Genomic DNA, 27,323 nt, shown 5'->3' on the forward strand with positions numbered 1-27,323 from the left:
AAGAAAGCATCCTGAAAACATTCTGTGAACTCCACATCTCAGTTATCTTTGCCCATCTGACTTTTCTGGTGTGCGTGTAAATATATATCAAAATCTCCCATGATTATTTCTGTTCGTTTCTGCCAATTCCCCTGACTTAGTCATAGAGATGTACAGCATGGAAACAGAGCCTTTGGTCCAACCCGTCCATGCCGACCAGATATCCCAACCCAATCTAGTCCCACCTGCCAGTGCTTGGCCTATATCCCTCCAAACCCTGCCTATTCATATACACATTCAAATGCCTTTTAAATGTTGCAATTGTACCAGCCTCCACTACTTCCTCTGGCAGCTCATTTCATACACGTACCACCCTCTGTGTGAAAAAGTTGCCCCTTAGGCCTCTTTTATATCTTTCCCCTCTCACCCTAAACCTATGCCCTCTAGTTCTGGACTCCCTGACCCCAGGGAAAAGACTTTGTCTATTTATCCCATCCATAATTTTGTAAACCTCTATAAGGTCACCTGTCAACCTCCAAAGCTTCAGGGAAAACAACCCCAGCCTGTTCAGCCTCTCCCTGTAGCTCAAATCCTCCAACCATGGCAACATCCTTGTAAATTCTTCCTGAACCCTTTTAAGTTTCACAACATCTTTCCGATAGGAAGGAGACCAGAATTGCACGCAATATTCCAACCGTGGTCTAACCAACATCCTGTACAGCCGCAACATGACCTCCCAACTCCTGTACTCAATACTCTGACCAATAAAGGAAAGCCTACCAAATGCCTTCTTCACTATCCTATCTGCGACTCCACTTTCAAGGAGCTATGAACCTGCACTCCAAGGTCTCTTTGTTCAGCAATACTCCCTAGGACCTTACCATTAAGTGTCTAAGTCCTGCTAAGATTTGCTTTCCCAAAATGTAGCACCTCGTATTTATCTAAATTAAACTTCATCTGCCACTTCTCAGTCCATTGGCCCATTTGATCAAGATCCTGTTGTACTCTGAGGTAACCTTCTTCACTGTCCACCACACCTCCAATTCTGGTGTCATCTGCAAACTTATTAACTGTACCTCTTATGCTCGCATTCAAACGACCGTCTAAGTCCTGTTCAGAGGCCTGTATGCCATGCCCACAAGTGACTTCTTGGTTTTATCATTTCCCCTGTCTGCACTAATTATTTAGATTTTTTTCTATTTTTTAACTAAAATGGGAAAGGTAATTTTTAAAATCAAGGACCCGAGAAGGTGCCGTTGCACATTTTCAAAACAATTACTGGAATTTGCTGTGAACTTGTGTTTATGCTGTTTGTTTGTAAGCACTTGGAGAGGCGAGATGAAGCTGCATGGCACCTGGTATGTGTTGCGGGTGTGGTGCTGGAAAAGCACAGCAGGTCAGGCAGCATCCGAGGAGCAGGAAAATCGACTTTTCAGGCAAAAGCCCTTTATCAGGAAAGATTCCTGATGAAAGGCTTTTGCCTGAAACACCGATTTTCCTGCTCCTCAGATGCTGCCTGACCTTCTGTGCTTTTCCAGCACCACACTCTTGATTCTAATCTCCAGCATCTGCAGTCCTCACTTTCACCTGGGTATGTGTGCAGACTGAGATTCAGCTGGCAGCAGGAATGCTGATTAGTTTGTGCATTCGAGACCAGATGCCAAAGGTTGTCAGCTTGAAGACAAGTCTCTGATTGATTCTTGGGTATCTGAACAGCTCGCTGATGTGATCAATACCGTGGCAGAAGATTTTCCAGATTGGAAGAAGCATGCTGTGTCTCTAAATCTCTTCAATAAATGTTCCTGAAGCCTGAAGTGAATCAATTATTCTCTACCACCATTTACCTTTAACCAGTAACTCAAAAATTTTAGTTAGTATACCAGTCACCCTGTGCCTTTTGGAAAGAACCTGTAGAAGATCTTGGGGAGCAAAAGGAGCACTCATCAAAGCCTGTGGACGAGAGCTATTGAATTGTTCTTTATTGTTTTACCTTCACCCATAACATCAATTTTTTTGTCTATCTGTGTGTGTTAGAAGAGGATTTTAAAAAGGGGGTTAGAATTTCCACTAATACTGTTATACATTGATAGTTAACAGTTCAGTTTCACCTGTGGTTTATATTTATTCAATTATAATAATTAGTAACACTTATTAAGCTCTAGAACTTGGTCAGTGTTTTCTGTTAACCTAATTACTTCAGGTGGGTAAATTAGGGACTTTGCATCCTTTGAAAAAAATCTTTAACTTTTGTGGTGTCACCTGAGTAGTGGGGCTCAAGAATCAGCACAGTGAGTCATAACACAATTTCCATGGTTTCCTGAACATTGTTAAAAATCACACAACACCAGGTTATAGTCCAACAGGTTTAATTGGAAGCACACTAGCTTTCGGAGCGAGTGAGATAACACACACACACACACACTTTCTCACACTCACAACCCCCACCCCAGACACACACACACAGACAGACAAAGACCCACATGCACACATATATTTTGTGGAGTGAATTTGTACTTGCAGAGTTACATTGCACTTTGCTCAAAAACTGCATGTATTCATGTAGAACTCTGAGCTCAAAAACTGCATGAATTTATGTAAAACTCTGTTATCTCACTTTTTAGATTAGAATCAATCTAAACATCATGGCATAGACAGAGAACACAGGGGGCCAACACCTTAACAATGGTGATAACTAGACAATATGTTTAACAGCTAACCTGAGAATGCAACTTTAAAACAAAGGTTTTGTGATTTACACATGAAAGAAGTGAAACTATCACTGTATTCGAACAGATGAAAGGCTTAACAGACAATCAATTTTTCAATGTATAATTTCAGTTACATCACACTGTAAATTTTTGCTATAAATTCTGTGTTACGATCGAGCCCTCCACAATCACCTGATGAAGGAACGTCGCTCCGAAAGCTAGTGTGCTTCCAATTAAACCTGTTGGACTACAACCTGGTGTTGTGTGATTTTTAACTTTGTACACCCCAGTCCAACACCGGCATCTCCAAATCATTCCTGAACATTGGTCATCCATGCTATTGGGTCACCCGTTCATCATTAACTAACAGAACCATCCTTCTTGCTCTACTGGCATCCGATCCTTCATAAATGTCCTGTACCTTTCATGAGTTAGGTCTCCATCTATGTAATCCTGCCTTCTTCAACAGCAAGGTCTCAAATCTGAGGTGACCTTGTTACCCATGGCTCAGTAGTAGCACTCCAGCGACTTGAGCATATCATCTTGCTAATAATTCACTGTTGTACTGTGAGTATCTGCAGTGTTGAAGGTATCATTTGTCAGACAAGAAATTAAAACAAGCTCCCATCTGCTTTCTCAACTGGACATATAAACCTTCTGCCAGAATGTGATGAAGACTGAGGGCTTCTCCTTGATGTCCTGGTCAATGTGCATCCCTCAGTTTAAAAATTCCATCTCGTTATCATTGTCTTCACTGTTACTTTCCCACATAGAGAAACTCTTCTTAAGCAAAGATACTAAGGTATATAGATCAAGGGCAGTTATAAGGAGTAGGCCACAGATGATCCTATTGAATTTTGGAACAGACTGAAGGAGCTGAATGGCCTACTCCTACTGCTACCTTACACATCCACTCCATCAAAGCTGGAATCTGCTGATCTCTGCTTCAATTCTAGACATATTGGCTTTTTGAAATGCCCCAGTATTAGGCCCTTGATTTTCTGAATGCTTTTCATCATTTCATTATTGATTGTGAGATGTGGCTGAGCACAAATGGCATGAAATCCTGCCATTGCTCTGTGATCAATTCAGCGGCAGGGTGATTTAATCAGATAGGAAGGTGATGGGTGAGAGTGGGAGCTGCCACCTTCCTGTCTCAACCCTGATTATATCTCATCTTACCACCAACTCAGGCCCATAATTGGTGAATGAAAGCCCACAGAGCTACAGTCCTGCCACTATCCTTCTGCTACTTACTCAGTGGTCACTGTGGGGTATGCCACGTTGAGATTGTGACAAGCAGCCTTGGCATGTTTGATTGTGGGGTCCTGGAGGTGGTGAGGATGGTGTCTGCTGCTCAAAGGCATTCAGTGGCTGATTAAGGCATCAGGAATAGGGCTGTCCTCTGCCACGCATGTTCCTATCTGTTCTTTTGACAGCCCTTCTCCTGGGACCCACTTCCAGCCAATCCTTTCCCACATCACTCACCTATGCAAGGTCTGCTCATCATTCTGAGGCATTGGGTGTGTTACTAGCAACAGCCAGTGCCAGCCTGCTAAAGACATCCTTTGATTGGCTAGTGGCACTTGGCAGGTGGATCTTGGCCTTAATCTCCCATTAGCTCCATTGGTTCTGCAAGAGTTTCTGCTTGGCTGCATTTACCACATTACATGAACTTTCAGAAATTGACTATAGAGTGCTTTGAGTAGTCCTGTGGTCGTGAAAAATGCATGTACAAGTCTTGATTCTTCTGCATCATATTTATATGGTGATATATATACTGCTGATGCTCTTTCCAGGATGCATTGATAGTTTCTGGAGCATTAACTTGATGTACTCCCTTGGGTGAAAGGGTTATCTATTCCATTTATATCTTTAATGTAAACTGAGCATATCAGATGCATGAGCAATGATATCTGAGTTCCAGTACCAAACAGTTCTTGATCTGAAACACTTGTACAGTTAATGACCGCATTTAGACCTCCCTGTAACTGGCTACACTGACTGCTAACCAGCTGATCATCTGTCCTAAAATTATCTTAAGAGTGAAACAGATACCCGTCACAACCGTACATCAAAACTTCCAAAGGAGAATCAACAAATCTTTTCCTAATTGTCAAGATAAACTAATATATGTTTAGAAATTAGAATGACAAAAAAAAACTGTTTCTATCACTCCTACAAGAAACTAATTCTAACAAAGAAAACATTGCCGAGTACTAACACAAATGAAGGTGAGTGGTGGCATGAAAATTTTAATTTAATTTCAATGAGGAATATGTTGCATTAAATTTGTGTTGCATGTTAATTATCTGGATATGAACATTGCTACTAAGGTCAGCATTTATTGTCCATCGCCAAGTGCTGTGGACAAAATGGCAGTGAGCTACCTTCTTGAGAGCATCTGTTGAAGATAGACGTACAGTGAGGTTCGGAAGGGAATTCCAGGATTTAGACCCAGTGACAGAGACGGAACAATGAAATACTGTGTCCAGGTCTTGCTGCACATCAGTACGGATTGAATGAATTGAATTTATTGTCACGTGTATCGAGTCACAGTGAGAAGCTCACAGTGAGAGCAATACAGGCAGATCACATAATTAAATAGCATAGATAAGTAAATAATAGGTAAACAGCAGCAAAAACCAAAACACAGGTACAGGCGAATGCTAAGAGTTTGTGAGTCCACTCAGAATTCTAACAATAGGAGGGTAGAAACTGTTTCGAAACTGGCTGGTGCATGTGTTCAGGCTTCCATACCTTCTCCCCAATACATGAGCTGGGTTGAAAAGCTAAGTGGCTTGCCCCTACTCCAATTTACTCATATTATAATGTTCTGAGATAATTAGCCACTGCCATCTTTATGTTAAGTATCATTCCAAGCAATTAAGGGTTTGTTCATTGATTCTCATTCAATTCCATTTTACTTGATCCCACACTCGGTCAAATGCTGCCCTAATGTCAATGAAAGTTACTCTCACCTCACTCCCAGAATTCAGCCCTTCAGCTCAAGACTGTAATGGGAACATAAGAACATAAGAAGTTATGAGCCAAGTGCTGGGATTAGTATAGATGGATGTTTGATGACCAGAATGGACTTGATGGGCTAAAGGGCCTCCTTCCATGCTTTAAAAACTCACAATAAAGGAAAAATCCTTTTTGACTTCCTAAGTGTTGTGTCTACATGTTTTTTGTGATCTGTGTATGAGTACACCCAAGTCTCTCTGAATATCAACATTTGCAATTTTCAGAATTTTTAAGAAACATCGATATTCGTGAGAATGATCTAAGTATCTTTGTTTTCAGACAGCTAGAACAAAATGTTTCTGTGCTTTCCAAGCTTATTGACATGGGTTTGATAATTGTGGTAAGTGAATTTAAATTTTAATTGTTTTTCATTTCTCATTATACTGCATTTTTAACTCTAGAGCTGCTATCCTTTTGGAAAATAATTTAATTTCTCTTCCATTCCAGGGTTCCAACGACTCTCACCTGCAACCTGACAACAAAAATATTTTGTATGGAGTGATTTTTATATTAGCAGGTGCCAACATAATTTCAATTACTTTGGCTGCATTTGTCCCTGTATGTATTAGACAAAGGTAAGTGACGATAACCAATTCATTGGGAAGGGGATCAGGGATTGGCAGCAGTATGGATTATAAGCAGATAAACCATGATAATCACAGAATCATAGAGTCATAGGAATGTACAGCACAGAAACAGATCCTATGGTCCGACTTGTCCATGCCAACCAGATATCCCAAACCAATCTAGTCCCACCTGCCAGCACCCAGCCCATAATCCGTCTAAACCCTTCTTATTCATATACCCATCCAGATGCCTTTTAAATGTTGCAATCGCATTAGCCTCCACCACTTCTTCTAGCAGCTCATTCCATGCATGCACCACCCTCTGTGTGAAAACATTTCCCCTCAGGTCTCTTTTATATCTTTCTCCTCTCAGCTTAAACCTGTGGTCTCTAGTACTGTACTCCCCCATCCCAGGGAAGAGACTTTGTCTATTTATCCTATCCATGCCCCTTGATTTGATAAGCCTCTATAAGCTCACCCCTCAGCCTCCATCTCTCCAGGGAAAACAGCCCTAGCCGACTCAACCTCTCCCTATAGCTCAAATCCTCCAATCCTGGCAACATCCTTGTAAATCTTTTCTAAACCCTTTCAAGTTTCACCTTTCGATAAGAAGGAGACCACATTTGCACACAATATTCCAAAAGTGCCCTAACCAAAGTCTTGTACAGCCACAACATGACCTCTCAACTCCTATATTAATGCTCTGACCAATAAAGCATACCAAACACCTTCTTCACTATCCTATCTGCCTGCGACTCCACTTTCAAGGAGCTATGAACCTGCACTCCAAGGCCTCTTTCTTCAGCAACACTCCCTAGGACCTTACCATTAAGTGCATAAGCTTTCTCAAAATGCAGCACCTCACATTTATCTAAATTAAATTCCATCTGCCACTTCTCAGCCTACTGGCCCATCTGATCAAGATCCCATTGTATTCTGAGGTCACCTTCTTTGGTCTTGTTGAATGGCAGAGAAACCTTAACGGGCTGAATTGTCTCATTCTACTCCTAGCTCATATGTTTGTACGTTTTTACAACAACAAAAAAATGTTAGTTGAATGATAATTTCTCACAAAGGTGTTGAAGAGGTGAGGGAGCCAGCAGTGAATTATAACCTGGAAATATTAAGAGATATGAATGGTTAAGTTCAAAGATTGCTGAAAAGAAATCACAATTTATACTACATGAGAAAAGGTTGCTAAAAGGTCCCTTTTCTCCTATAATATGAATTGCTTTGATCATTTGAAATGTTTTATTCTTGCATTATTCTTGATGTAACTGTAAATCTTCAAAAATAAATTTCTCTTTTCAAAAATATTCAAGGTCTATACTATCGAGTGAATTGTTAATTCCTTCAAATGGGAAACAAAAAGAACTTTTCTTCTGTTTTAGAAGAGGTTTTACTCATTTCACCCCACTAAAAAGAATTTAATATGGATATGACTCACTAGCATTGCTTACTGTGCTTTCCAAGCCTGTGCATTACAAAGATGGGAGGTGCAGACAATTGTGTGGTTATCTTTCTCTTTTCTTCCCCCTCTCATGAAGCTGCTGTGTGGGATTAGGTTGAGATTTGATTTTATTACTATGATTGCCCTCTTATTCAAGTGGCCAAGCTTTAGGTCTGACCTGAATCAGTGAAATGGGAGGAAACTCAATGTCAGTACACCTGATATTTGACTTGGGAGAACCTGTTTGTAATTGTATTGTCAAGCCCAATCTGTGTTGGATGTAAGCCAGCTTCTGACCTGGAAACAAATATGCTCTAGGTATGCATTGTGTGTTTGCAAATATACATAGAAAAAGTCTTTTTTTTTTGCATGCTGATCAAGGTCCATCTGCTCTCAATGGAAATAAAAAACCACAAGAGATGTAAAATTGACTGCTAGTTTGCTGTTACCTGTTTTACATAGTTGCACAAAGTCAAAGTGATCTCCTTGGTTTGTAATCAGGTATAAATTTGACCAATTTGTGTTACGGTTTCAGGGGCCAAATCCCCCAAGTAAATTTGAAACAGGTAATGATGCCACCATTCCACTCTGGGACATTCCACTCTGTACCTCACTCACACTGACATATCTTCTTTAATTCCTATTGTTTTCCTACTTTCAGTTGAACTATTATCTGATTGCAAGAATTAATCTGAATCCCCACAACTTTATTCACCATCCCAAAATGAGAAATTTCTGGAAATGTGAGTTTTGAGAAGATTTGTAGCTCAGGTTGAGGTTCTGGATGTAGGTTTGCTCGCTGAGCTGGAAGGTTCGTTTTCAGATGTTTCGTCACCATACTAGGTGATATCTTCACTGAGCCTCTGCATGAAGCACTGGTGGTGTAACCCACTTTCTATTTATGTGTTTAAGTTTCCTTGGGTTGGTGATGTCATTTTCTGTGGTGACATTATTTCCTATGGTGAAGGACACCAGTTCGACTGGGACAATGCATCCATCCTAGGACAAGCCAAACAGAGATACGCATGAAAATTCCTTGAAGCATGGCATTCCAACCGGAACTCTATCAACCAACACATTGACTTGGATCCCATTTACCACCGTCTGAGAAAAAGAACCAGAAATGATATCATCATGGTGATGAAACATCTGAAAACAAACCTTCCAGCTCAACGAGCAAACATACATCCATTTTTAGAAATGCTCAGTAGGTCTGGCATCATCTGTGGAGAGAAGCCAGAGTTCACAAATGCTACCAAGCTTCCTGAGCTTTTCCAGCAATTTTTATTTTAGTCTCTGATTTAAAGCATCTGTAGTTCTTTTGGTTTTTATTCACAACATTGTTTTTGTTTTATTAATTCACGGATGACAGAATCGCTGGCTAGGCCAATATTTATTGTCCATTCCTAATTACCCAGAAGGCATTTAAGAGTCAACCACATTGATGTTGGTCTGATGTAGGCTGGACCAAGTAAGGATGGCAGTGTCTTTCCCTAAAGGACATGAGTGAACCCAGATTGGATCTTTTATGACAATCAGCAATGATTTCACAGTCATCATGAGACTTTTAATTCCAGGTTTTTATTAAATGCAAATTCCACCATCTGCCGTGGTAAGATTTGAAGCAGTATTCGCAGAACATTACCTGGGTCTCTGAATTAATAGTCAAGCAATAATCCCTCAAGGCCATGATCTCCCCCCACCACAATTTTAATCTGGACAAATGTGCCGTGATGCATTTGGGAAGGTCTAATGCAAGAGGGAGATATACAGTAAATGTCAGAACCTTGAGAAGCATTAACATACAAAGGGATCTAGGTGCACAGGTCCATAGTTCCCTGAAAGTGGCAGCACAAGTGGATAAGGTAAGTCAAGAAGATATATGGCATGTTTGTCTTCATCAGTCAGGGCATAGAACATTAAAAATTTTCAAGTCATGTTGCAGCTGTATAGAACTTTAGTTAAGCCATATTTGGAATTTGTATACAGTTCTGCTCACCACACTACCAGAATGATATGGAGACTTTGAAGACAGTACAGAAATGATTTACCAGGATGTTGCCTGGTTTGGAGGGTTTAAGCTACAAAGGGAGATTGAACAAACTTAATATGTTTTGACTTGAACATCAAAAGCTGAGGGGTGACATGATGAAAGTTTGCAAAATTATAAAATTAATGGATGGAATGGACACTTTTAGTCTTTTTGGCAGGATAGAAATGTCAATTATTGGGGACATAGGTTTAAGGTAAAATGGGGAAAGCTTTTTATGCAAGAAGTGGTAAGTGTCCGAAATGTGCTGCTAGAAGAGGTGGCAGAAGTAGATAAAATAGCAATGCTTAAAAAGCATCTTGACAGCTACATGAATAGGCAGGTGTAACAGTACTGTGCCTTTATGAGAGAGGTGTTGTGTGCTGTCTCTCTTGCAAAGTTAAAAATCACACAACACTAGTTTACAGTCCAACAGGTTTATTTGAAAGTACAAGCTTTTGGAGGGCTGCTCCTTTGTCAGGTAGCTATCTGATGAAGACGCAGTGCTCCAAAAGCTTGTACTTTCAAATAAACCTGTTGGACTATAAACTAGTGTTGTGTGATTTTTCACTTTGCCCACCCCAGTCCAACACTGGCACCTCCACATCATCTCTTGCAGACTGCATTGTCACAGTGGTGCAGACATATCTCCTTCAGACCGGCAGTCTGTAAACAGTATTTGTGTTCTCCTTTGGTGTTTTTTAAATGAGACAGAAAAACCATGAGTGGACGGGGCCAGGGCTCATACAGATCCTTGCAGGCTTTTTGTTTTGCATCAGTTAGTGGGAAGGCCTCTGCTGACTGCTGAGCTAAATGTTTTAAGTTCTCAGCTACTCAAGTGAAGTCTTCGACAGTGACGCTTCCTCTTAGAAAGTAAAGGGGCAGACTGTTTCTTTCTTCTGGGCTGGAGAGAGACAGCACGTGAGAGCCAGAACTGTTTTGCTGAATTGCATTTTTGCCAAAAGGTATGTTTTGTGGGTTTCAGCATACTTTTGGAACAGTTGATGATTAGTAGTTAAATGATACATTATCTTGTTAAGTATTTCAGTAGAGATCAGGTTATGCCATTTTGGTTTGTATTTTAACTGTATAGTAAGAATAAAGTGTTTTTTCATTAAAGCCTAGTGGTGGACCAATCGAACCACATTGAAAATACAGCGCCTTACACTTGCCTTTAAATACATGTAAAAGTTAGGGTATAGGCTCTCTCCTTACAATAATTAGGGGAGGGATGGGGCAGGTCTGGTCTGGTCCAAAACACAGGGACTGGATGGATACAAATTGCAATGTGGCAGAAGGTATTTAGTTTAGAAAGGTATCATGTGTTGTCACAGTCTTGGTGGGCCAAAGGGCATCTTCCTGTGCTAACTTGTTCTTTGATATTTATTCTGAGAGAAAAAAAGATTGCTTCTGTCTCTGTCTTAAAAGGGCAATCACTAATTTTTAAACAATGACCCATAGTTCTGGATTCTGCCACACATCCAGCCTGTCAAAACCCTTCAGCATCTTCTGTGTTTCAATCAAATTGTTTCTTACTCTTCCAGACCCCAATACTTTCAGCCTTGCCTATTCCTGATATTAGGCGGAAGTGGGTACTGCAGATGCTGGAGATTAGAGTCAAGATTAGAGTGGTGCTGGAAAAGCACAGCAGGTCAGGCAGTATCCGAGGAACAGGAAAGTCGACATTTTGGACAAAAGCCTTTCATCAGCCCTTAATAATTCCTGATATTAACCTGGTAAACATGTTCTGAAATGTTTACAGCATATTTATATCTTTTTGTAATTAAGGAAATCAATATTGTGCATCCTACTCCAGATGTGTTCTCACTGGTCACTCTGTATAACAGAAATATCACCTCCCAACTTCAGTTTTCAATTTCTTGCAAAAAAAATAGCATTCTATTTGCTTTCTTATTACTTACTGATCGTACACACTGGTACACCTTTGCATCACAGAGCTTTCACTATTTAGAGAATGTGCTTCAATTTAAATCTTCGAGCCAAAAAGGACAATTTCACATTTTCCTACGTTGTACCCAGTTTGCCAGATCTCCTCTCACTCACCCGCTCACTCACTCACTCACTCACTCACTCAACCTATTTATCTTTGTATCCTCCTCATATCCTCTTCACAACTTATTTTCGTACTACCAGCAAATTTAGCAAACATACCTTCAGGTCACTTCATCACGTGGATGGGTGATTGGGCAAATATCTGACAGATGGAGTATAATGTGGGAAAATGTAGTGAAATTCACTTTGGCCAAAAAGTATAAAAAAGCAAAATCTTACTTAAATAGAGAATTACAGCAGAATTTCAAGATGATCTAGTCACAAAATGTCAGGATGCAGAGGCACCAAGTAATAACGAAGACAAATGATATTCTCTCCATTCTTATGACAGGAACTGAATATAGATGTGAGGATGTTGTACTAGAGTTACACAGGGCATTGGTCAGACAACATCATAAATGTTGCATGCAGATTTGGTCTCTTTATTAAATGAAAGCTGGAAATGCATTAGAGGTTCAGAGAATGTTTACGAGATTCATGCGTGGAATTAGTAAGTTGACTGATAAGGATAGATTGGACACATTGGTCTTCTTTCTACTGGAGCTGTGAAGCGTGAAGCATGATTTAATTGAAATATATGAGATCCAGAGCAATTTTGTCCAAATTGACTTGTAAAGGATTTTTATATTTGCAGGTGAGTCCAGATCAGGGAAGTGTCCCTTTTAGGTCGAAGGAGTGGGCCATTCATCAACTCAAAGAGTCATAGAGATGTACAGCACAGAAACCAACCCTTCAGTCCAACTCATCAATGATGACCAGATATCCTAAATTAATCTAGTCCCATTTGACAGTACTTAGCCCATATACTTCTAAACCCTTCTTATTCGTATATCCATCCAGATGCCTTTTAAGTGTTGTAATTACAGCAGCCTCCACCATATCCTGTGGCAGTTCATTCCATACACACACCTCTGTCTGCATGAAAAAGTTGCCCTCTAGGTCCCTTTTAAATCTTTCCCCTCTCACCTTAAACCTATACCTTCTAGTTTTGGACTCCTCCACCCCAGGGAAAAGTCCTTGTCTGTTTATCCCATCCATACCCCTCATGGTTTTGATTATTAGATTAGATTACTTAGTGTGGAAACAGGCCCTTCGGCCCAACAAGTCCACACCGACCCGCCGAAGCACAACCCACCCAGACCCCTTCCCCTACATTTACCCCTTCACCTAACACTATGGGCAATTTAGCGTGGCCAATCCACCTAACCTGCACATTTTTTTTGCATTGTGGGAGGAAACCCAAGCAGTCACGGGAGAATGTGCAAACTCCACACAGAGAGTCGCCTGAGGCGGGAATTGAACCCAGGTCTCTGGCACTGTGAGGCAGCAGTGCTAACCACTGTGCCACCCTGCCTCTATGAAGTCACCCCTCAGCTTCAAACACTCCAGGGGAAATAGCCTCAACCTATTCAGCCTCTCCCTGTAGCTCAAATTATCCAACCTTGGCAACGTCCTTGTAAGTCTTTTCTGAACACTTTCAAGTTTCACAACATCCTTCCTAAAACAGGGAGAACAGAATTACATGCAGTGTGCCAATAGGGGCCTAACCTATCTACCTGTGACTCCACTTTCAAGGAATTATGAACCTGCACTCCAAGGTCTCTTCGTTCAGTAACACTCCCCAGGATCTTACCATCAAATGTGTACATCCCGCCCTAATTTGCCTTTCCAAAATGCAGCACCTCATGTTTATCTAATTTAAATTCCATCTGCCTCTCCTCAGCCCATTGGCCCATCTGATCAAGATCCCATTGCACACTTTTTCGCTGTCTACTACACCTCCAATTTTGGTGTCATCTGCAAACTTACTAACCATACCTCCTATGTTCACATCCAAATCAATTATATAAATAATGGAAAGCAGTGGACCCAGCACTGATCCTTGTGGCACACCACTGATCACAGGCCTCCAGTCTGAAAAGCAACCCTCCACCACCACCTGCGAGCCAGTTCTGTATCCAAATGACTAGCTCTCCCTGTATGTCATGTGCTCTAACTTGTTGAACACCTTACTTAAGTCCATTTTGATCACATCCACCACTCTGTCTTCATCAATCCTCTTTGTTTCTTCTTCAAAAAGCTCAATCAAGCTCATGAAACATGAATTCCCATGCACAGAGCCATGTTGACTATTGCTAATCAGCCCAGGTGCATGAATAGGAAAGATTTAGAAGGATATATAGGCAAATGGGTGTAGTTTAGTTTAAGAAACCCGTTTGGCATGGACACATTGGACCAAGGGGCCTGTTTCTGCGCTGTATGACTCTATGGCTCTATCTAAGCCTACTCCACCATTCAACACAAACATAGCTGGTCAAACATTTTAAAGTCTTTTTTCTGCATTATCCCCATTTTACTTTGTCATTGATAATCAAGAATTAGTGTGATTGCATTGAGCTGCACTTCTGAGGTACAGAATTCCAAGATTCATGGCCATCTGAGTAAAAATATTTCTATGTATCTTGGTCCTTACTTTTAAAGTTTTTTCCCTGGTTGTAGACTAAGGAAAATATCTTATGTCTATCCGTTTAATTACTTTGTTGCTTTCAATGAGATCACCTCTCATTCTTTGAAACTCCAAAGAATACAGGTCCAGTTTAGCTAATCTTTTTTCACAGGATTATCCCAAATATCCTGGACAAAGTCTGGTGAACCTTTGTTGCACTCTCTCTATGCAAATAATATCTTTCCTGAGATAAGGAGACCAGAACTACACACAGTGCTCCAGGTGTCATCTAACCAAGCTCCTAAACAATTGAATCTAAGTTTCACTATTCCTGTTTTCCTTGTTGCAATAAAGTTTGACATTCCACTAACCTTCCTAATTGCTTGCTGCAGCTACATGTTAGCTTTCAATGACTTAGTGACAAGGACACTGACATTGCTTTGCACATCTCCAAACTCTCACTATTTAAGAAATATCTGCCTATCTGTTCTACCTACCAAAGTGAATAACCTCACAATTTTCCACATTATATTCCATCTGCCATCTTCTTGCCCTATCACTAAGCCTGTCCAAATTCCCCTGAAACATTTACATCTTCCTCACAACACAGATTTCTGCCTAACTTAAATCATCCACAAATTTGGAAAAAATTGCCTTTGGTCCCCATGTCTAAACCATTGTCAACAGCTGGGTGTCAAGTATTGTTCCTTGGGGCACCCAACAATCACAGTCCACCAATATGAAAATGGCCCATTTATTTCTACTCTTTGTTTTCTCTTTGTTGAATGACTTGGAAACTCTTGCAGTGGAATCAGGATCATTGAAAATGTTTAATGTCGAGGTGGATGCTGCTTATTAGGCAGGAACATCAAAGGTATTTCGGGGTAGATTTGAATGTGGGATTTGAAGTGCAAACATTACCTACTGAATGGCACAGAAAGCTCAAGAGACTGAATTGGCTACCACTGAACGTATTTAATGTAATCATTTGTACAAATCGTACTATCTGTGAGTCAAAGAAAATAAAACCATGGTGTTTTAACAAAGTTAATACAAACGCAATTTTACTCAATGTAGGAACTAAAATAAATCATTTTGTAGTTATTCAGTAAGCATCAGAAAAACCATTTGTGATGATGGAAAGAGTCAATTATACATCTGCAAAGACTTAATTTCTACATGTTTTTCCAGCTATCAACATAAATTGAAAGCGGCTTCTGCGATGACTGCCACAGTTATGACCTCTGTGAGAAGTAATCCCATGATTGGTGATGTACCTGGAACAAACATGCACAGTTCTGAAGGGTAAAGGGAAAGATTACTTGCATTGATTCTGTAGGTAAAACGTTTTGAGATACTACGCGCTGAGAAATCCGAGCAAGCAGACAGACAAAAGCTTGCTGGGCCAGATTTTGCAAAAATAGCAGTGTATGAACAACTGGTTAATGTGTTAACCAGTTGGCAACCTCAAATGAGGAAGAGATACCCAGCATATCACCAGTTGCTACAAGTTGCTTCTGATTTCTGCCACTCTGTAACTAGCATTGCCTAAGTAACACAATGTTTAACTTTCATGTGAATTTCATCAGGATGCTGCATTTTTATCAGAGGAAGTTAACAGACTGATTACTTTATTGACAATGCAATGATCTGAATATGATGATAAGTTTTCGAGGCTTTTTTGTCTTGTCCTCTTGACAAACACAAGAATGCCAGAACTCAAACAATCACACACAACTATTTATATTACAGGAGAAAAGGGGTTGATAGATTTGTTTTCAAGTAAGCTCTGACAGGTTGAGGCATTGCCATTGAGAAAGTGATGGGACACTATAGGCTCCTCCCCAAAACCCCAAGCAATTCGAAAAAAGACGTAAGCTTAAATGCACTCCTTTAGTTTGCAGAGAATGGAGTCTCGCATATGAAGCTGTTCTAACAAGTGTAAATGAACCACATTACAAGCTCAAGTGCTTATCTTAACTTGGTTTTTAGTGTCGGTATTAGTGCACTTGGGATTGTTCAGCAAGTACTGCCAGGTTGTAGAACAACATATCACAATACTTTTGTTTTTGCAAACATGGCTTGTTTGAGTTGATTTGTTGTTGGCCTTTTAATGAAGAACATTAGGAATGTATTGTTGTATTCCAACAGCAAATCTCCATACAGCTGACAATACTGGTATCACCACCATTGAAATTTATACCTGATGTTGCTCTGTTATGTGGTAGACATAACCTAATGCTAATTGTTACTGTCTGCCAACAAGCTGTCTTTCCAAGAACTATGTGAAGATTTGTGCGGAATCTAATTCCTCTGCTTGTGAATTTTTAAAAATGCCAAAATTCACGGTTTGTATCTAATCTTTCTTTCTCTTTCCCTGTTAATCCATTCCTTTATCCTTCAATCTTTCCTGAAAATACAGCCGGAGGTATATTCCATGCATGGAATGCTGTTTTTGCACCATGACACCTAAAAGAATCCACTGTAGCTTTAACAACGAAGATTCCTTTAAATTATTTTTTGTTAGGCTCTTGGGCACGGGCAGACAAATTGACTGACAATATTGAATAGTGCTTCATTACCAATGGGTCAAAGTCCTGAAACTCCCTTTATAACAATATAGGTGTTGTAGCTACAGCATGTGGGCTATGGCAGTTCAAGACAGCAGCTCACTATCACATTCTCACAGTTTTTGGTAATTGAACCTCTGAAACCTCTCAAAAAAGCCTCGTTTTAGGAGTTGAGATTCATTCCTTTAATTCTTTCACTGAATACAATTTGAAATTGAATTCAACCTACTTTAATTTACCTTTCTTCTCAGTCTCTATTTAGTTTATAAACTAAAGCCTGATGCAAAGCCTGATGTTTATAGGGATTGGAATGCATACTTTAACATTTGCAGAACCCAATCAAATACCCACATTATCTGTACTCCAACATGGCACAATAAGAGAGGCAATACTCATGCAACAATTAGCTCACTCTAAAACTGCAGGTAAACCGCTCAAGATTTTCCACACAGATGAAGGAACAAGAATTGTGGGCATCCATTGTATGTGCAAAGCAAAGAAACTCTTAAGAGTTTGTTATCGACCAGGCCAGGCCCCACAAAACATTTCAAGAAAATAGTCCAGACCCCAACTTTGCTTGTGTTTTAAGCTGGTATAACGTGGATATTCCGGGAGGGACGCAGTCGGTCAAACCATATAGGATTAAACAAGGTAGAATTTATGTACAAGATTACTGAATGAAACACAAACAAAAGAGAACAGAATACCGAGTAACTTAACCAATCTGAAAACCCAACAGATCATCCCAACTTAAAGATGTTGTTCCAAATACTTGCAACAATCCCCATAAACATCCTTTGGCACAAAAGGTAAAATCAAACACAGGGTCTTACAGGAGAGATATCAGAGAGAGAGGAGGATCAGCATGGACCTGCTTCTTTGGGTCCAGCATCTTTTACAACTGCCTGATTGCTTTCAATGTATAGCCAGACTGCCAAAAACTAAACTAAACCTGAGAAAAGCAGAGCAGGGACAACTGGGCCACTCCCCTTTCAATGTACAAGTGCTTTTTTTTTAAACTTGAAAGCCTTTTGCCCAATGCAGTATCTGTTCAAAATAATCAAATTGACCGTAAAACCCAGACTTTTTGGAACCCTGTGTTTTTACAACATCCTGAAAAAAACCAAAAAAAAAACATTGTTAAAGGAGCAGCATTGTTACATGTTGGTGTTCTAAAAGACATTAGTCTACTCATGGAAGTTGCGCAGAAAGTTAGCATACAGGCTGAACGAGCAAATGGAAAAACCGATAGCAAGTAGGACTGTATTGTGAGGTAATTGGTGTGCAGGATTCAGATTTTGATACATTTATATATGGTTTTGGTGAGACCACTTGTGGAGGACTGCGTGGAGGACTGGTATTCTTGAGATTTATGTGGAGTAGGTTTCACAACACTCCCACAGTGTTGTTGAGAAAGAAGTTTCAGGATTTTGACGTAACCACACTGAATGAACAATGATGTAGTTCCACGTCTAGGTGGGAGCTGGGAGGGGAACTTGCGGATGGTGGTGTTGTCCATGCACGTGCTGCCCTTGTTATTTTCCACCTTGCAGTTAGGTGCCAATATTGTAGCTGTATTTGGACAAATCAGTGAAGAATTGGCACTGAATCTCCTGCTTCAATTCAATTTCTGCTGGTGGATTTACGAAACCCCCTTATTCATGAGGTGGTTTCTTTGTTTTATGTATTTTGGAAAAATTGCGCTTTAGTAGAAGTGAAGAACAGTGAGAAACAACATACTCACAATGCTGTTAAACAGTGACCAGAAGCATTCTTACTCCACCAATGGTGCCATACGTAAGGCACTGCACTGATGTTCCGATATTGGTGTGCCTTTTAACTGTTAGTTTATTTATAAGGAAATAATTCTGGTCTATATGTTTCTTCAGATCCAACCCAATCTGGAATAAAACACTCTTCAGTGAGGCAAGCAGCTATTTCAATGCTGAAGCTTGTTTGGATGAGAAAAGGTTTATATTTTCATTTCTTTCAAAATCAGAAACCGGAGTCTATCATTAAAATTACTTCATTTATCACTTTGCCAAAACTAACAATTATGTAATATGTTACGAATGCAGTTTGAACTCTCTTGATGATAATGTCATTGCTGATGAGAAGGATTACTTCAATATTCGAAAACCCAGCAAGTACAAAGACCAGGTAATTTAATATATTATTGAAAGGACGATTATTATTTCACAGTCATGCTGTATTAATAGCCAACACATTAATATAATGAAATGTGATTTTTCTGTCTACCTTTTGTTTATACAAGTCATGGGATGTGAATATTCCCGACAAAGTCAGTATTTGTTGCCTGTTGCTGATTGCCCTTGAGGAAGGAGGTGGTTTGGTGAGCCTCTACTGTTACAGTCCATGTGGTGAAGGTACATCTCCATAGCTTGTAGCCGCGAATTCCAGGATCTTGACCCAACAATAGTGAAGGAACGGTGCAGAATAGTTCCACATCAGGACGGTGTCCTCCTTGGAGGAGCACCTCAAGGTGGTGATGTTCTGATGCACATGTTCCCTTTGGTCTTTTGAGTGGAATAGTTCACAGGCTTTTGAGGTGTTACCAATGAAGCCTTGGAAAACAGTATATCCTGAAAATGTTACATGTTGTGCTAGGGTGCATTAATAGTCGAAGGTATGACTTTAAGGTTGCTGGACCGAGGTGCTAGTCAATTTGTCTTGAATAAGGTTGAACATCTTGAATGGTGTTGGGGCTGCTCTCATCCATTCCATCATACCATAGATTTACAGGTCGTGGAAAAATGGGTAAGCCACATCCTACAAGAAAACCCAGGTTCTGATATGTTCTGTGTTAATGCAGTTAAGTATCTGGTCAATGGTGATCACAAGGATATTGACAAAGGCAAACTACCATGGAAAATTTGGAAATTTGAAACAATCACATGGAATGCTGGAAAAACCAGCATCTGTGAAGAGAGAAACAGAATTAATGTTTCGAGGATGGTATGACTCTTCTTCAGAACTGAAGATATTATGAAGATAATTAGGATATTGATGAGGGATTCAGAAATGGCAATGACACTGAATATTGGAGGGAAGTTGTTAGATCCCCTCTTGGTGAAAATGGTCATTGTCTGGCACTGTGTGGTGCTAACGTTACCTTCCACTGAGCAGCCTAACCTTGAATGTTGTGTAGATCTTGGAACATAGAGGCACATGCTAATTCCTTATCTGCAGAGTTATCAAATGAACTGAGCAATATGCAATATCAGCAAATATTTATTCTGCTAGCAGAGTAATCGTTGACATGAGCTGAAGATGGTTGAATGTAGGACATTGCCCTGAGGAACTCTTGCAGAAATATCTTGGAGCTGACATGCTGGGCTCCAAATAACCATGACAACTAGTTTCCTTTGAGGCCTGACCTGGCCATTAGAGATTTTTTCCCCTGGTTTCCATGACTGCAGCCTTGCCAGGGCTCCTTGATGGCACAGTCAATCTAATGTTGCCTTCATTTCAAGAGCAATCATTTTCACTTAGCCTGTGAAATTCTGCGGTTTTGTCCTTGTTTGGGCTGAGACACAATCCAAATTGAACATCAATGAGCAGATTCTCAAGAAAGGTCAGTGGAACTGAAACTTTAACTGCCAGACTTTACTGAGCTTTTCCAGCAATTTCAGTTTTTGCTTTTGATTTCTGGCATCCACAGTTCTTTCAGTTTTTATTAGTGAGCAGGTTATTGCTGAGTATGTGCTATTTGATAGGACTGTCAACGAAATCATTAATGATGATCAAGAGTAGGCTGATGGCGCAGTAATTGTCTGAATTGGATTTATTCTGTTCTTTGCAAACATTAAAGGCATTAGTGAATTTACAAGCACAGCTTATTACTAACAACAGAATAGCAGAGGTAGGTATTTCATGCAAAGTGTCTCATGTGCAATTCCAATGAGACAGTCCAATTTCACCCTGATTGTTTTTAAATTTGGATAGTTGAAATGGAACATTATTAGTGAAACTGGAAGCAATTTTAACATACCTGCACTTATCAACTAGAAACCTGCACCATTGCTCTAGGAGTCTGAGGAGCTCTGCTGAACCCATTTAGATTTTGAAGGCTGATATTGAACATCATGGCAGGATTTTCCCCGGCCCTGAATGATATGGGCTACACTGGGACATTTAGCAGAATCATGTAAGAAGTTGAGTGAGGCCTTTCTCAATGTTAGGAGTAACAAGTCGCGTTTCCCAACTAAATTCCAGATATCCAGATGAGATTTTTGCCAGTGAGTGGCAAGAGGCCTGTTGACAGGGATTATTGCTCATTATATGTAAGACTGTAAGATATAGGAGTAAAATGAGGCCATTTGGCCCATCAAATATTCTCCACCTTGCAATCATGGCTGATATGTTTCTCAACTCCATTGTCCTGCTTTCTCCCGAATGTAACGCTTGATCCCCTTACTAATTATCTCTGTCTTAAATACACTCAGGACAGCCATGAGTTCCACAGATTTATCATCCTCTGGATGAAGAAATTACTCCATACCTCAGTTCAGAAGGTTTGCTCCTTTATTCTGAGGCTGTGCCCTCAGGTCTTAGTCTCTCCTGCTAGTGGAAACATCTTCTCCACATACACTCTATCCAGGCCTCTCAATATTCTATAAGTTTCATTGAGATTTCCCCTTCATCATTCTAAGCTCCACTGAGGACAGACAAGGGATCCTCAACCTCTCCTCGTATGACAGGCCCTTCATCCCCAAAACTGTCTCTGGGCCCCTCCAGTGCCAGCATAACTTTCCTTAGATCTAGGGCCCAAAACTGCTCACAATATTCCAAATGTGGTCTGACCAGACAGTTATATAGCCTTAGCAGTACATGTACGTTCTTGCATTTTGGCCCTCTTGAAATGAATGCTAACATTGTATTTACCTTCTTAACTGCTAACTGAACCTGAATGTTAACCTTATGAGAATGCTAAACTAGAACTCTTTAATCCCTTTGTGCTTCAGATTTCTGAAGCCTTTCCTCATTTGGAAAATACTATACACATCTATTCTTCCTACCTAAGTGCATAACTTTATACTTGCCCACATTGTATTCTAGCTGCCACTTCCTGGCCAACTCTCCTAGCCTGCACCAGTTCTTCTGCAGCCTACCTGCTTGCTTAACACTTCCTGGCCCTCCACCTATCTTTGTGTCATTTGCAAACTTAGCAACAAAGTCCTTACTTCCTTCATCCAGATTGTTAATGTATAATATGAATAGGTGTGGTCCCAATACGGACCCATGAGGAACTCCACTGGTCACCAGCTACCATTCTGAAAAAGACCTCTTTTCCCCATTCCCTGCTTTCTGCCAGTCAGCCAATCCTCAATCAATGCCAGTACCTTGCCCCTAACATCATGGGCTCTTATCTTATTGAGTATGCACTTTATCAAAGGCCTTCTGGAAATCCAAACAGATCATACCTGCTGGCTCTATTCTATCTAACTTGCTCATTACCTTCTCAAAGAATTCTAAAATTCCTCTTGATGAACCCATGCTGATTCGCCCCTTATTTTACCATGTACTTCTAAATTCTCTGCAATCTCATGCTTAGTAATGGGTTCTAAAATTTTACCAATGACTGCGGTCAGGCTAACTGGCCCATAATATCCTGTCTTCGTCCTCCCTGCCTCCTAAAACAGGGGTGTAAAATAAGCCATTTTCCAGTTTTCTGGGATCCTCCCTGACTCCAGTGATTCCTGAAAGATCACCTCTACAATCTCCTCAGAAAATCACCTTGGTGTAGTCCATTCAGTCTGGATAACCTTCAGACCTTTTAGCTTCCTTCTCATTAGTGATGGCCACTACACTCTGCCCCTGACTCTCTTAAAGTTCTGATATGCTGCTGGTATCTTCCACTATAAAGACTAATGCAAAGTACCTATTCAGTTCCTCCACCATTTCGTTGTTTCACCATTACTACTTCTTCAGCCTGGTCATTGCCTTCATTGTCAATTCATCTCACTTCATTAACAGGCAGTCTCCAATTCTACCACCTATAGGATAGAAACTAGACATCGAGAATTCCTTTTATGAAAGTCAGAGCGGGTACCTGGATCTCTAATTTGGACAACCATCACCATTGTCTCAGGCACTCTCCTTGGGCAGCGGCCATGCAAACCCAATGCCCATAGATGCTAGCATCCAACACATGCTAGCTTCTCAACATTGTCATGGCACATCTTACAATATACAGTAGTGCCCTGCACTGCTAATGCTGCACATTGGACAGCACCGACACCTCTCATTGAAAGACTCCTGCAAGCACAGTCACTGTAGACAAACAGACACCCAGCTCACAACTGGAGCAGATTGCCCCACAGGGCTGCTGACTTGCTGTCTCAGCTTACACTCACCTGGCTCCAACTTGGATGTTGACAGCATCCCAGCTTTGCCTTGTCTTTTATTGCTTTGTTTCCTCAGCCGCACTTGAAAGACTCATAGTGCTTCTGCCTTGCCATGCAATTTCGTGCAGGCACAAAGCCAGACAGCTTGTCATACTGTCAATGCGCATTGTGTCATACAGTATTGCAGCCCGTAAAAAGGTCCTTTGGCCCATTGTACCTGTGCTGGTCATCACATGCCTATTTATTCCAATCCCATTTCCCAACACTTGGCCATAGCCTTGTTTGCTATTGCATTTCAAGTGCGCATCTAGTTACCTCTTAAATCTATTGATGGTTCCTGTCTCTACAACCTTTCCAGTGGTGAGTTCTGGATACCAGCTGGGTAAAGACAATCTTTCCTTAAACCCCCTCTCAACCTCCTGCATTTTATCTTAAATCTATGTCGCCTAGTAATTAAACCCTACTTCTAAGGGGAAATGTTTACTCCTATTATGTCCTATAATTTTGTAAACATCAGTCAGGACCCCCTCAGCCTTCTCTGCTCCTGGAAAACAGCCCGAGCCTGCTGAGAGAACCTGCTGTAGGTTGCAGAGAGAAACTTTCCATGAAACTTGATGAAAATGATACTTAACCAAAATATGGAAAACATTCAGCCCCAAATCCATCCTTCACAGTAATGTCAGAGGTAGGGAACGTTGCCCTAATATTAGACAGCAATGATTGGTGGTGAGTTTAACATGAGGGTCACCACACCTCAGGCAAGGGGCAAGGCTGAGAAGACGGGACCTTCTTGGTGAGCTCAGCCAGTGTTGTCCCTCTGCATCACAAACCAGCTGACCAGATGTGAAAGATATAATGATAATCTATTGCTGCTTGTTCTTATCAACCAGTCTGTAACTTTGACCTAGCTGAATCCACCATCTGCCTATTCTATCCCTTCCCCATTGTCAGGCTGGGTGCGCTGCACTCACCTGATTCCATTCCTGTCTGTCTCACCATAGTCAAAAACATCACGCTCAATGGTTTTCCCTCCATCCAGCTTTTGTATCTTACCCTCTGGTGTCCCTCAAGGATTGGCTGTTTCCTATTTCTTATCCACACTTGTTCTCAATGACATCATCCAAAAGCACAGTGACAGTTTCCACATGGCACCCAGCTCTATCTCAACATCCTCCCTTTTCATAGAATTTCATTTCATAGAATCCCTGCCATTTGGCCCATCAAGTCCACACTGCCCCTCTGAAGAGCATCCCACTCAGACCCTCCCTATTCCTGTAACCCTGAATTTCGCATGAATGATCCAGCTAGCATGCACATCCACCCAGCGATACTATGGGAAATTTAGCATGGCTAGTTCTCCTAATCTGCACATCATTCAGCTATGGGATGAAACCGTGGCACACAGAGGAAACCCATGCTGACACGGGGCAAAGGCACAAATTCCACACAGATAGTTGCCCAAAGGTGGAATCGAACCCAAGTCCCTGATGCTGAGAGGCAGCAGTGCTAACCAGTGAACTACCATGTCACTTGATCTGAATGTAGGTTTGCTCGCTGAACTGGAAGGTTCATTTCCAGATGTTTCATCACCCTACTAGGTAACATCTTAAGTGGGCCTCCTGGCAAAGCACTGTTAGTAATTCCTGCTTTCTATTTATATGTTTGAGTTTCTTTGGGTTGGTTATGCCATTTCCTGTAGTGACATAATTTCCAGTGGTGATGTCAGAACAGGAAATGACATCACCACAGGAAATGATGTCACCACCTGAAATGACATCACCAACCCAAAGAAACCCAAACATATAAATAGAAAGCAGGACTTATCAACAGTGCTTCACCCAGAGGCCCACTGAAGATGTTACCTAGAAGGGTGATGAAACGTCTGGAAATGAACCTTCCAGCTCAGCGAGCAAACTTCCATCCAGAACCTCAACCTGAGCTACAAATCTTCTCAAAAAAAGTCTCTTGATCTCTCCATTGTCTCAAAATTTCACTCATCTTGTCCAAAATCCATTACTATCAGTGAGACATGGAGTCATAGAAACATTAATAGGCCATTCGGCCCTTTGAGTCTTCACAGCTATTCAACGTGATCATGGATGATCATGCAATTTCTGTATCCCACTCCCACTCTCTCTCCACACCCCTTCATCCCTTTAGTCACAAGGACTCCATTGGCTCTCTTTCTCAGCTTGTTTAAGGAATACTGGCTTCATGGAGCTGCCAGAATCAGCACTCTTTGGAAGGAGCTCTGTCGCTAAGGGGATTCCAGCAAATTCCTCCCTTCCTGAGCCACCTAACTACAAATTATTCCTACTTGTCAGTTGTTGTTGATGACCAGTTCCAACAAGTTGACTGGAGGCAGATATGCTTATTTTCTTATTGCTGGCACATTCTGCTTTAATTTTGTTGGCCTGAAGCTTGGCATTGATTATTTTTATTGTGTTGACAACACTATCGATAACAATGCTATCAACTAGATATGTAAGTGAATGGGAACATTATTTGCAATATTATGTAGTGGAAATTAAGGTCATCAAAGGTCATGCAGAAACATTGAACATGTTCACAGAATGATAGAAGTGCTATGACACAGAAAGAGGCCATTCAGCTAATTGAGACTGCACCAACTCATCAAATGAACATCATTGCCCTAGTACCAATCTCTTGCCTTTATCCCACATCAAGACCATTGAGACAGGTTAAATTATGGATTAAATAGATATAGATATTGTTATCAATGGATAGAATATTGCCAGCAAAATATTCTTGATTTTCCAAAAGGCCACCCAGAGTCTGAGGCTAACCTGGAAAATTCAATTTTTTGGTCTTGCCAATACAGATGAAGAATATTTTTAAGTGATATATTTGTGTTTACAAAACATTCAGCTAAGATCTTTTGAATCCAATTCTTGTGTTTAATCACATCATGTGAGTTTTCACCTTAGGTTAATAGCTGTTTTCTCACTTGTATGTTTTAACAGGATATTTTGAAAGGTGCTCAAGGAAAGGATGTGACAAATTCACAAGAAATGGCATCACAAGAATTCCTTTCAGTGGTCTTAGCATCGCATGAAGAATGTAAAAAAACGGAAAAGTTGGAATCTGGGAAGACAGTGTGTTTGTTCAGTAACAAAGGTCTGAAATGTACTGATCTGTAAATGAAGAAAGTTGCACCATTACAAGTTCAGTGGCTTTTTGGTGCTAATATGAAATCCTAACCCTAGCTGCACAGCTAGGAACATTTAACCTTTGCAGTTGGGTTAGTAACTTGGGCACTTAGTTTATTTTAATTGAAAATTCAAGTGGCTTTTTCTTAAACTAATATTCACATTGCTATGTTATTAATATGCACATTTTACAGCAGATTCTAGATAGCAGTCAGCAACAATGCTCCCCCGAGCCTGAACACTAAAACCATTTGTAGCTCTCAATTGCTATCTTGGCAAAGATTGGGCCATTCAGCTTGTACTTTGGGCTGCCATGGGCTGTATAGGCTGTTCTGTTCAAATTTGCACCAGACTACACTAGTCATCATGAAGGGGTTCTTTTTGGTATTTTATTTAATTTATTATGGAGGTACCTGTTCACAGAGCAATAGCAGTCAAATATTTGCTTTCATGCAGTATTTTGTTATTCAGCTTTCAAAGTTTTTTTTGGTATGTGAGTTCACTGGCAACAATGAAAGTTTATAGCATGTTGTTAATAGTTGTGGGTATGTTCGTTGTGCTTGGAAGTTGATTTACTGATATTTTGACCCCTTTCTAGGTGACACCCTCTGTGTTTTGGAGCCTCCTGTGAAACGATGCTGTACTGTGTCTTCTGGAATTTATTTGGTTATGTTCCTGCTGCTTCCAGTTGCCAGTTCCAGTTGTTTGTTGCAGGAGCAGGTGTATTGGCTCCAGGTCAATGTGTTTATTGATGGAGTCCATGGATGAGTGCCTGTCCCTGGTAGCCATAAACATAGATGACAAGGACCACAAAATCGTCTGGGACAACAATACGATGATAGGACAAGCTAAACAGAGAACAGCCAGAGAATTTCAAGAGACATGGCACTCATCCATGGGCTCCATCAATAAACATTGACCTAGGCCCAGTCTACCG

At 40.7% G+C, this 27,323-nt stretch overlaps 1 protein-coding gene across 3 annotated transcripts in view; it reads left to right on the forward strand.

The window, feature by feature from the left end:
- Positions 1–27,323, forward strand: part of LOC140495808 (cadherin-related family member 2-like) — a 148,911-nt gene extending 121,588 nt beyond the window's left edge. For 2 of the 3 annotated variants that reach the window (XM_072594951.1, XM_072594959.1), the window contains 6 exons: positions 5,994–6,054; positions 6,162–6,289; positions 15,470–15,583; positions 18,738–18,818; positions 18,927–19,008; positions 26,201–27,323. In XM_072594951.1, coding sequence (XP_072451052.1) covers positions 5,994–6,054; positions 6,162–6,289; positions 15,470–15,583; positions 18,738–18,818; positions 18,927–19,008; positions 26,201–26,377 — 643 coding nt within the window. In that variant the 3' untranslated portion in view covers positions 26,378–27,323. Of the gene's footprint in view, positions 1–5,993; positions 6,055–6,161; positions 6,290–15,469; positions 15,584–18,737; positions 18,819–18,926; positions 19,009–26,200 lie in introns of those variants that run through there. The other variant, XM_072594967.1, reaches the window with a different exon arrangement.

This window comes from Chiloscyllium punctatum, chromosome 2 (assembly GCF_047496795.1).
Source record: "Chiloscyllium punctatum isolate Juve2018m chromosome 2, sChiPun1.3, whole genome shotgun sequence".
NCBI lineage: Eukaryota > Metazoa > Chordata > Chondrichthyes > Orectolobiformes > Hemiscylliidae > Chiloscyllium > Chiloscyllium punctatum.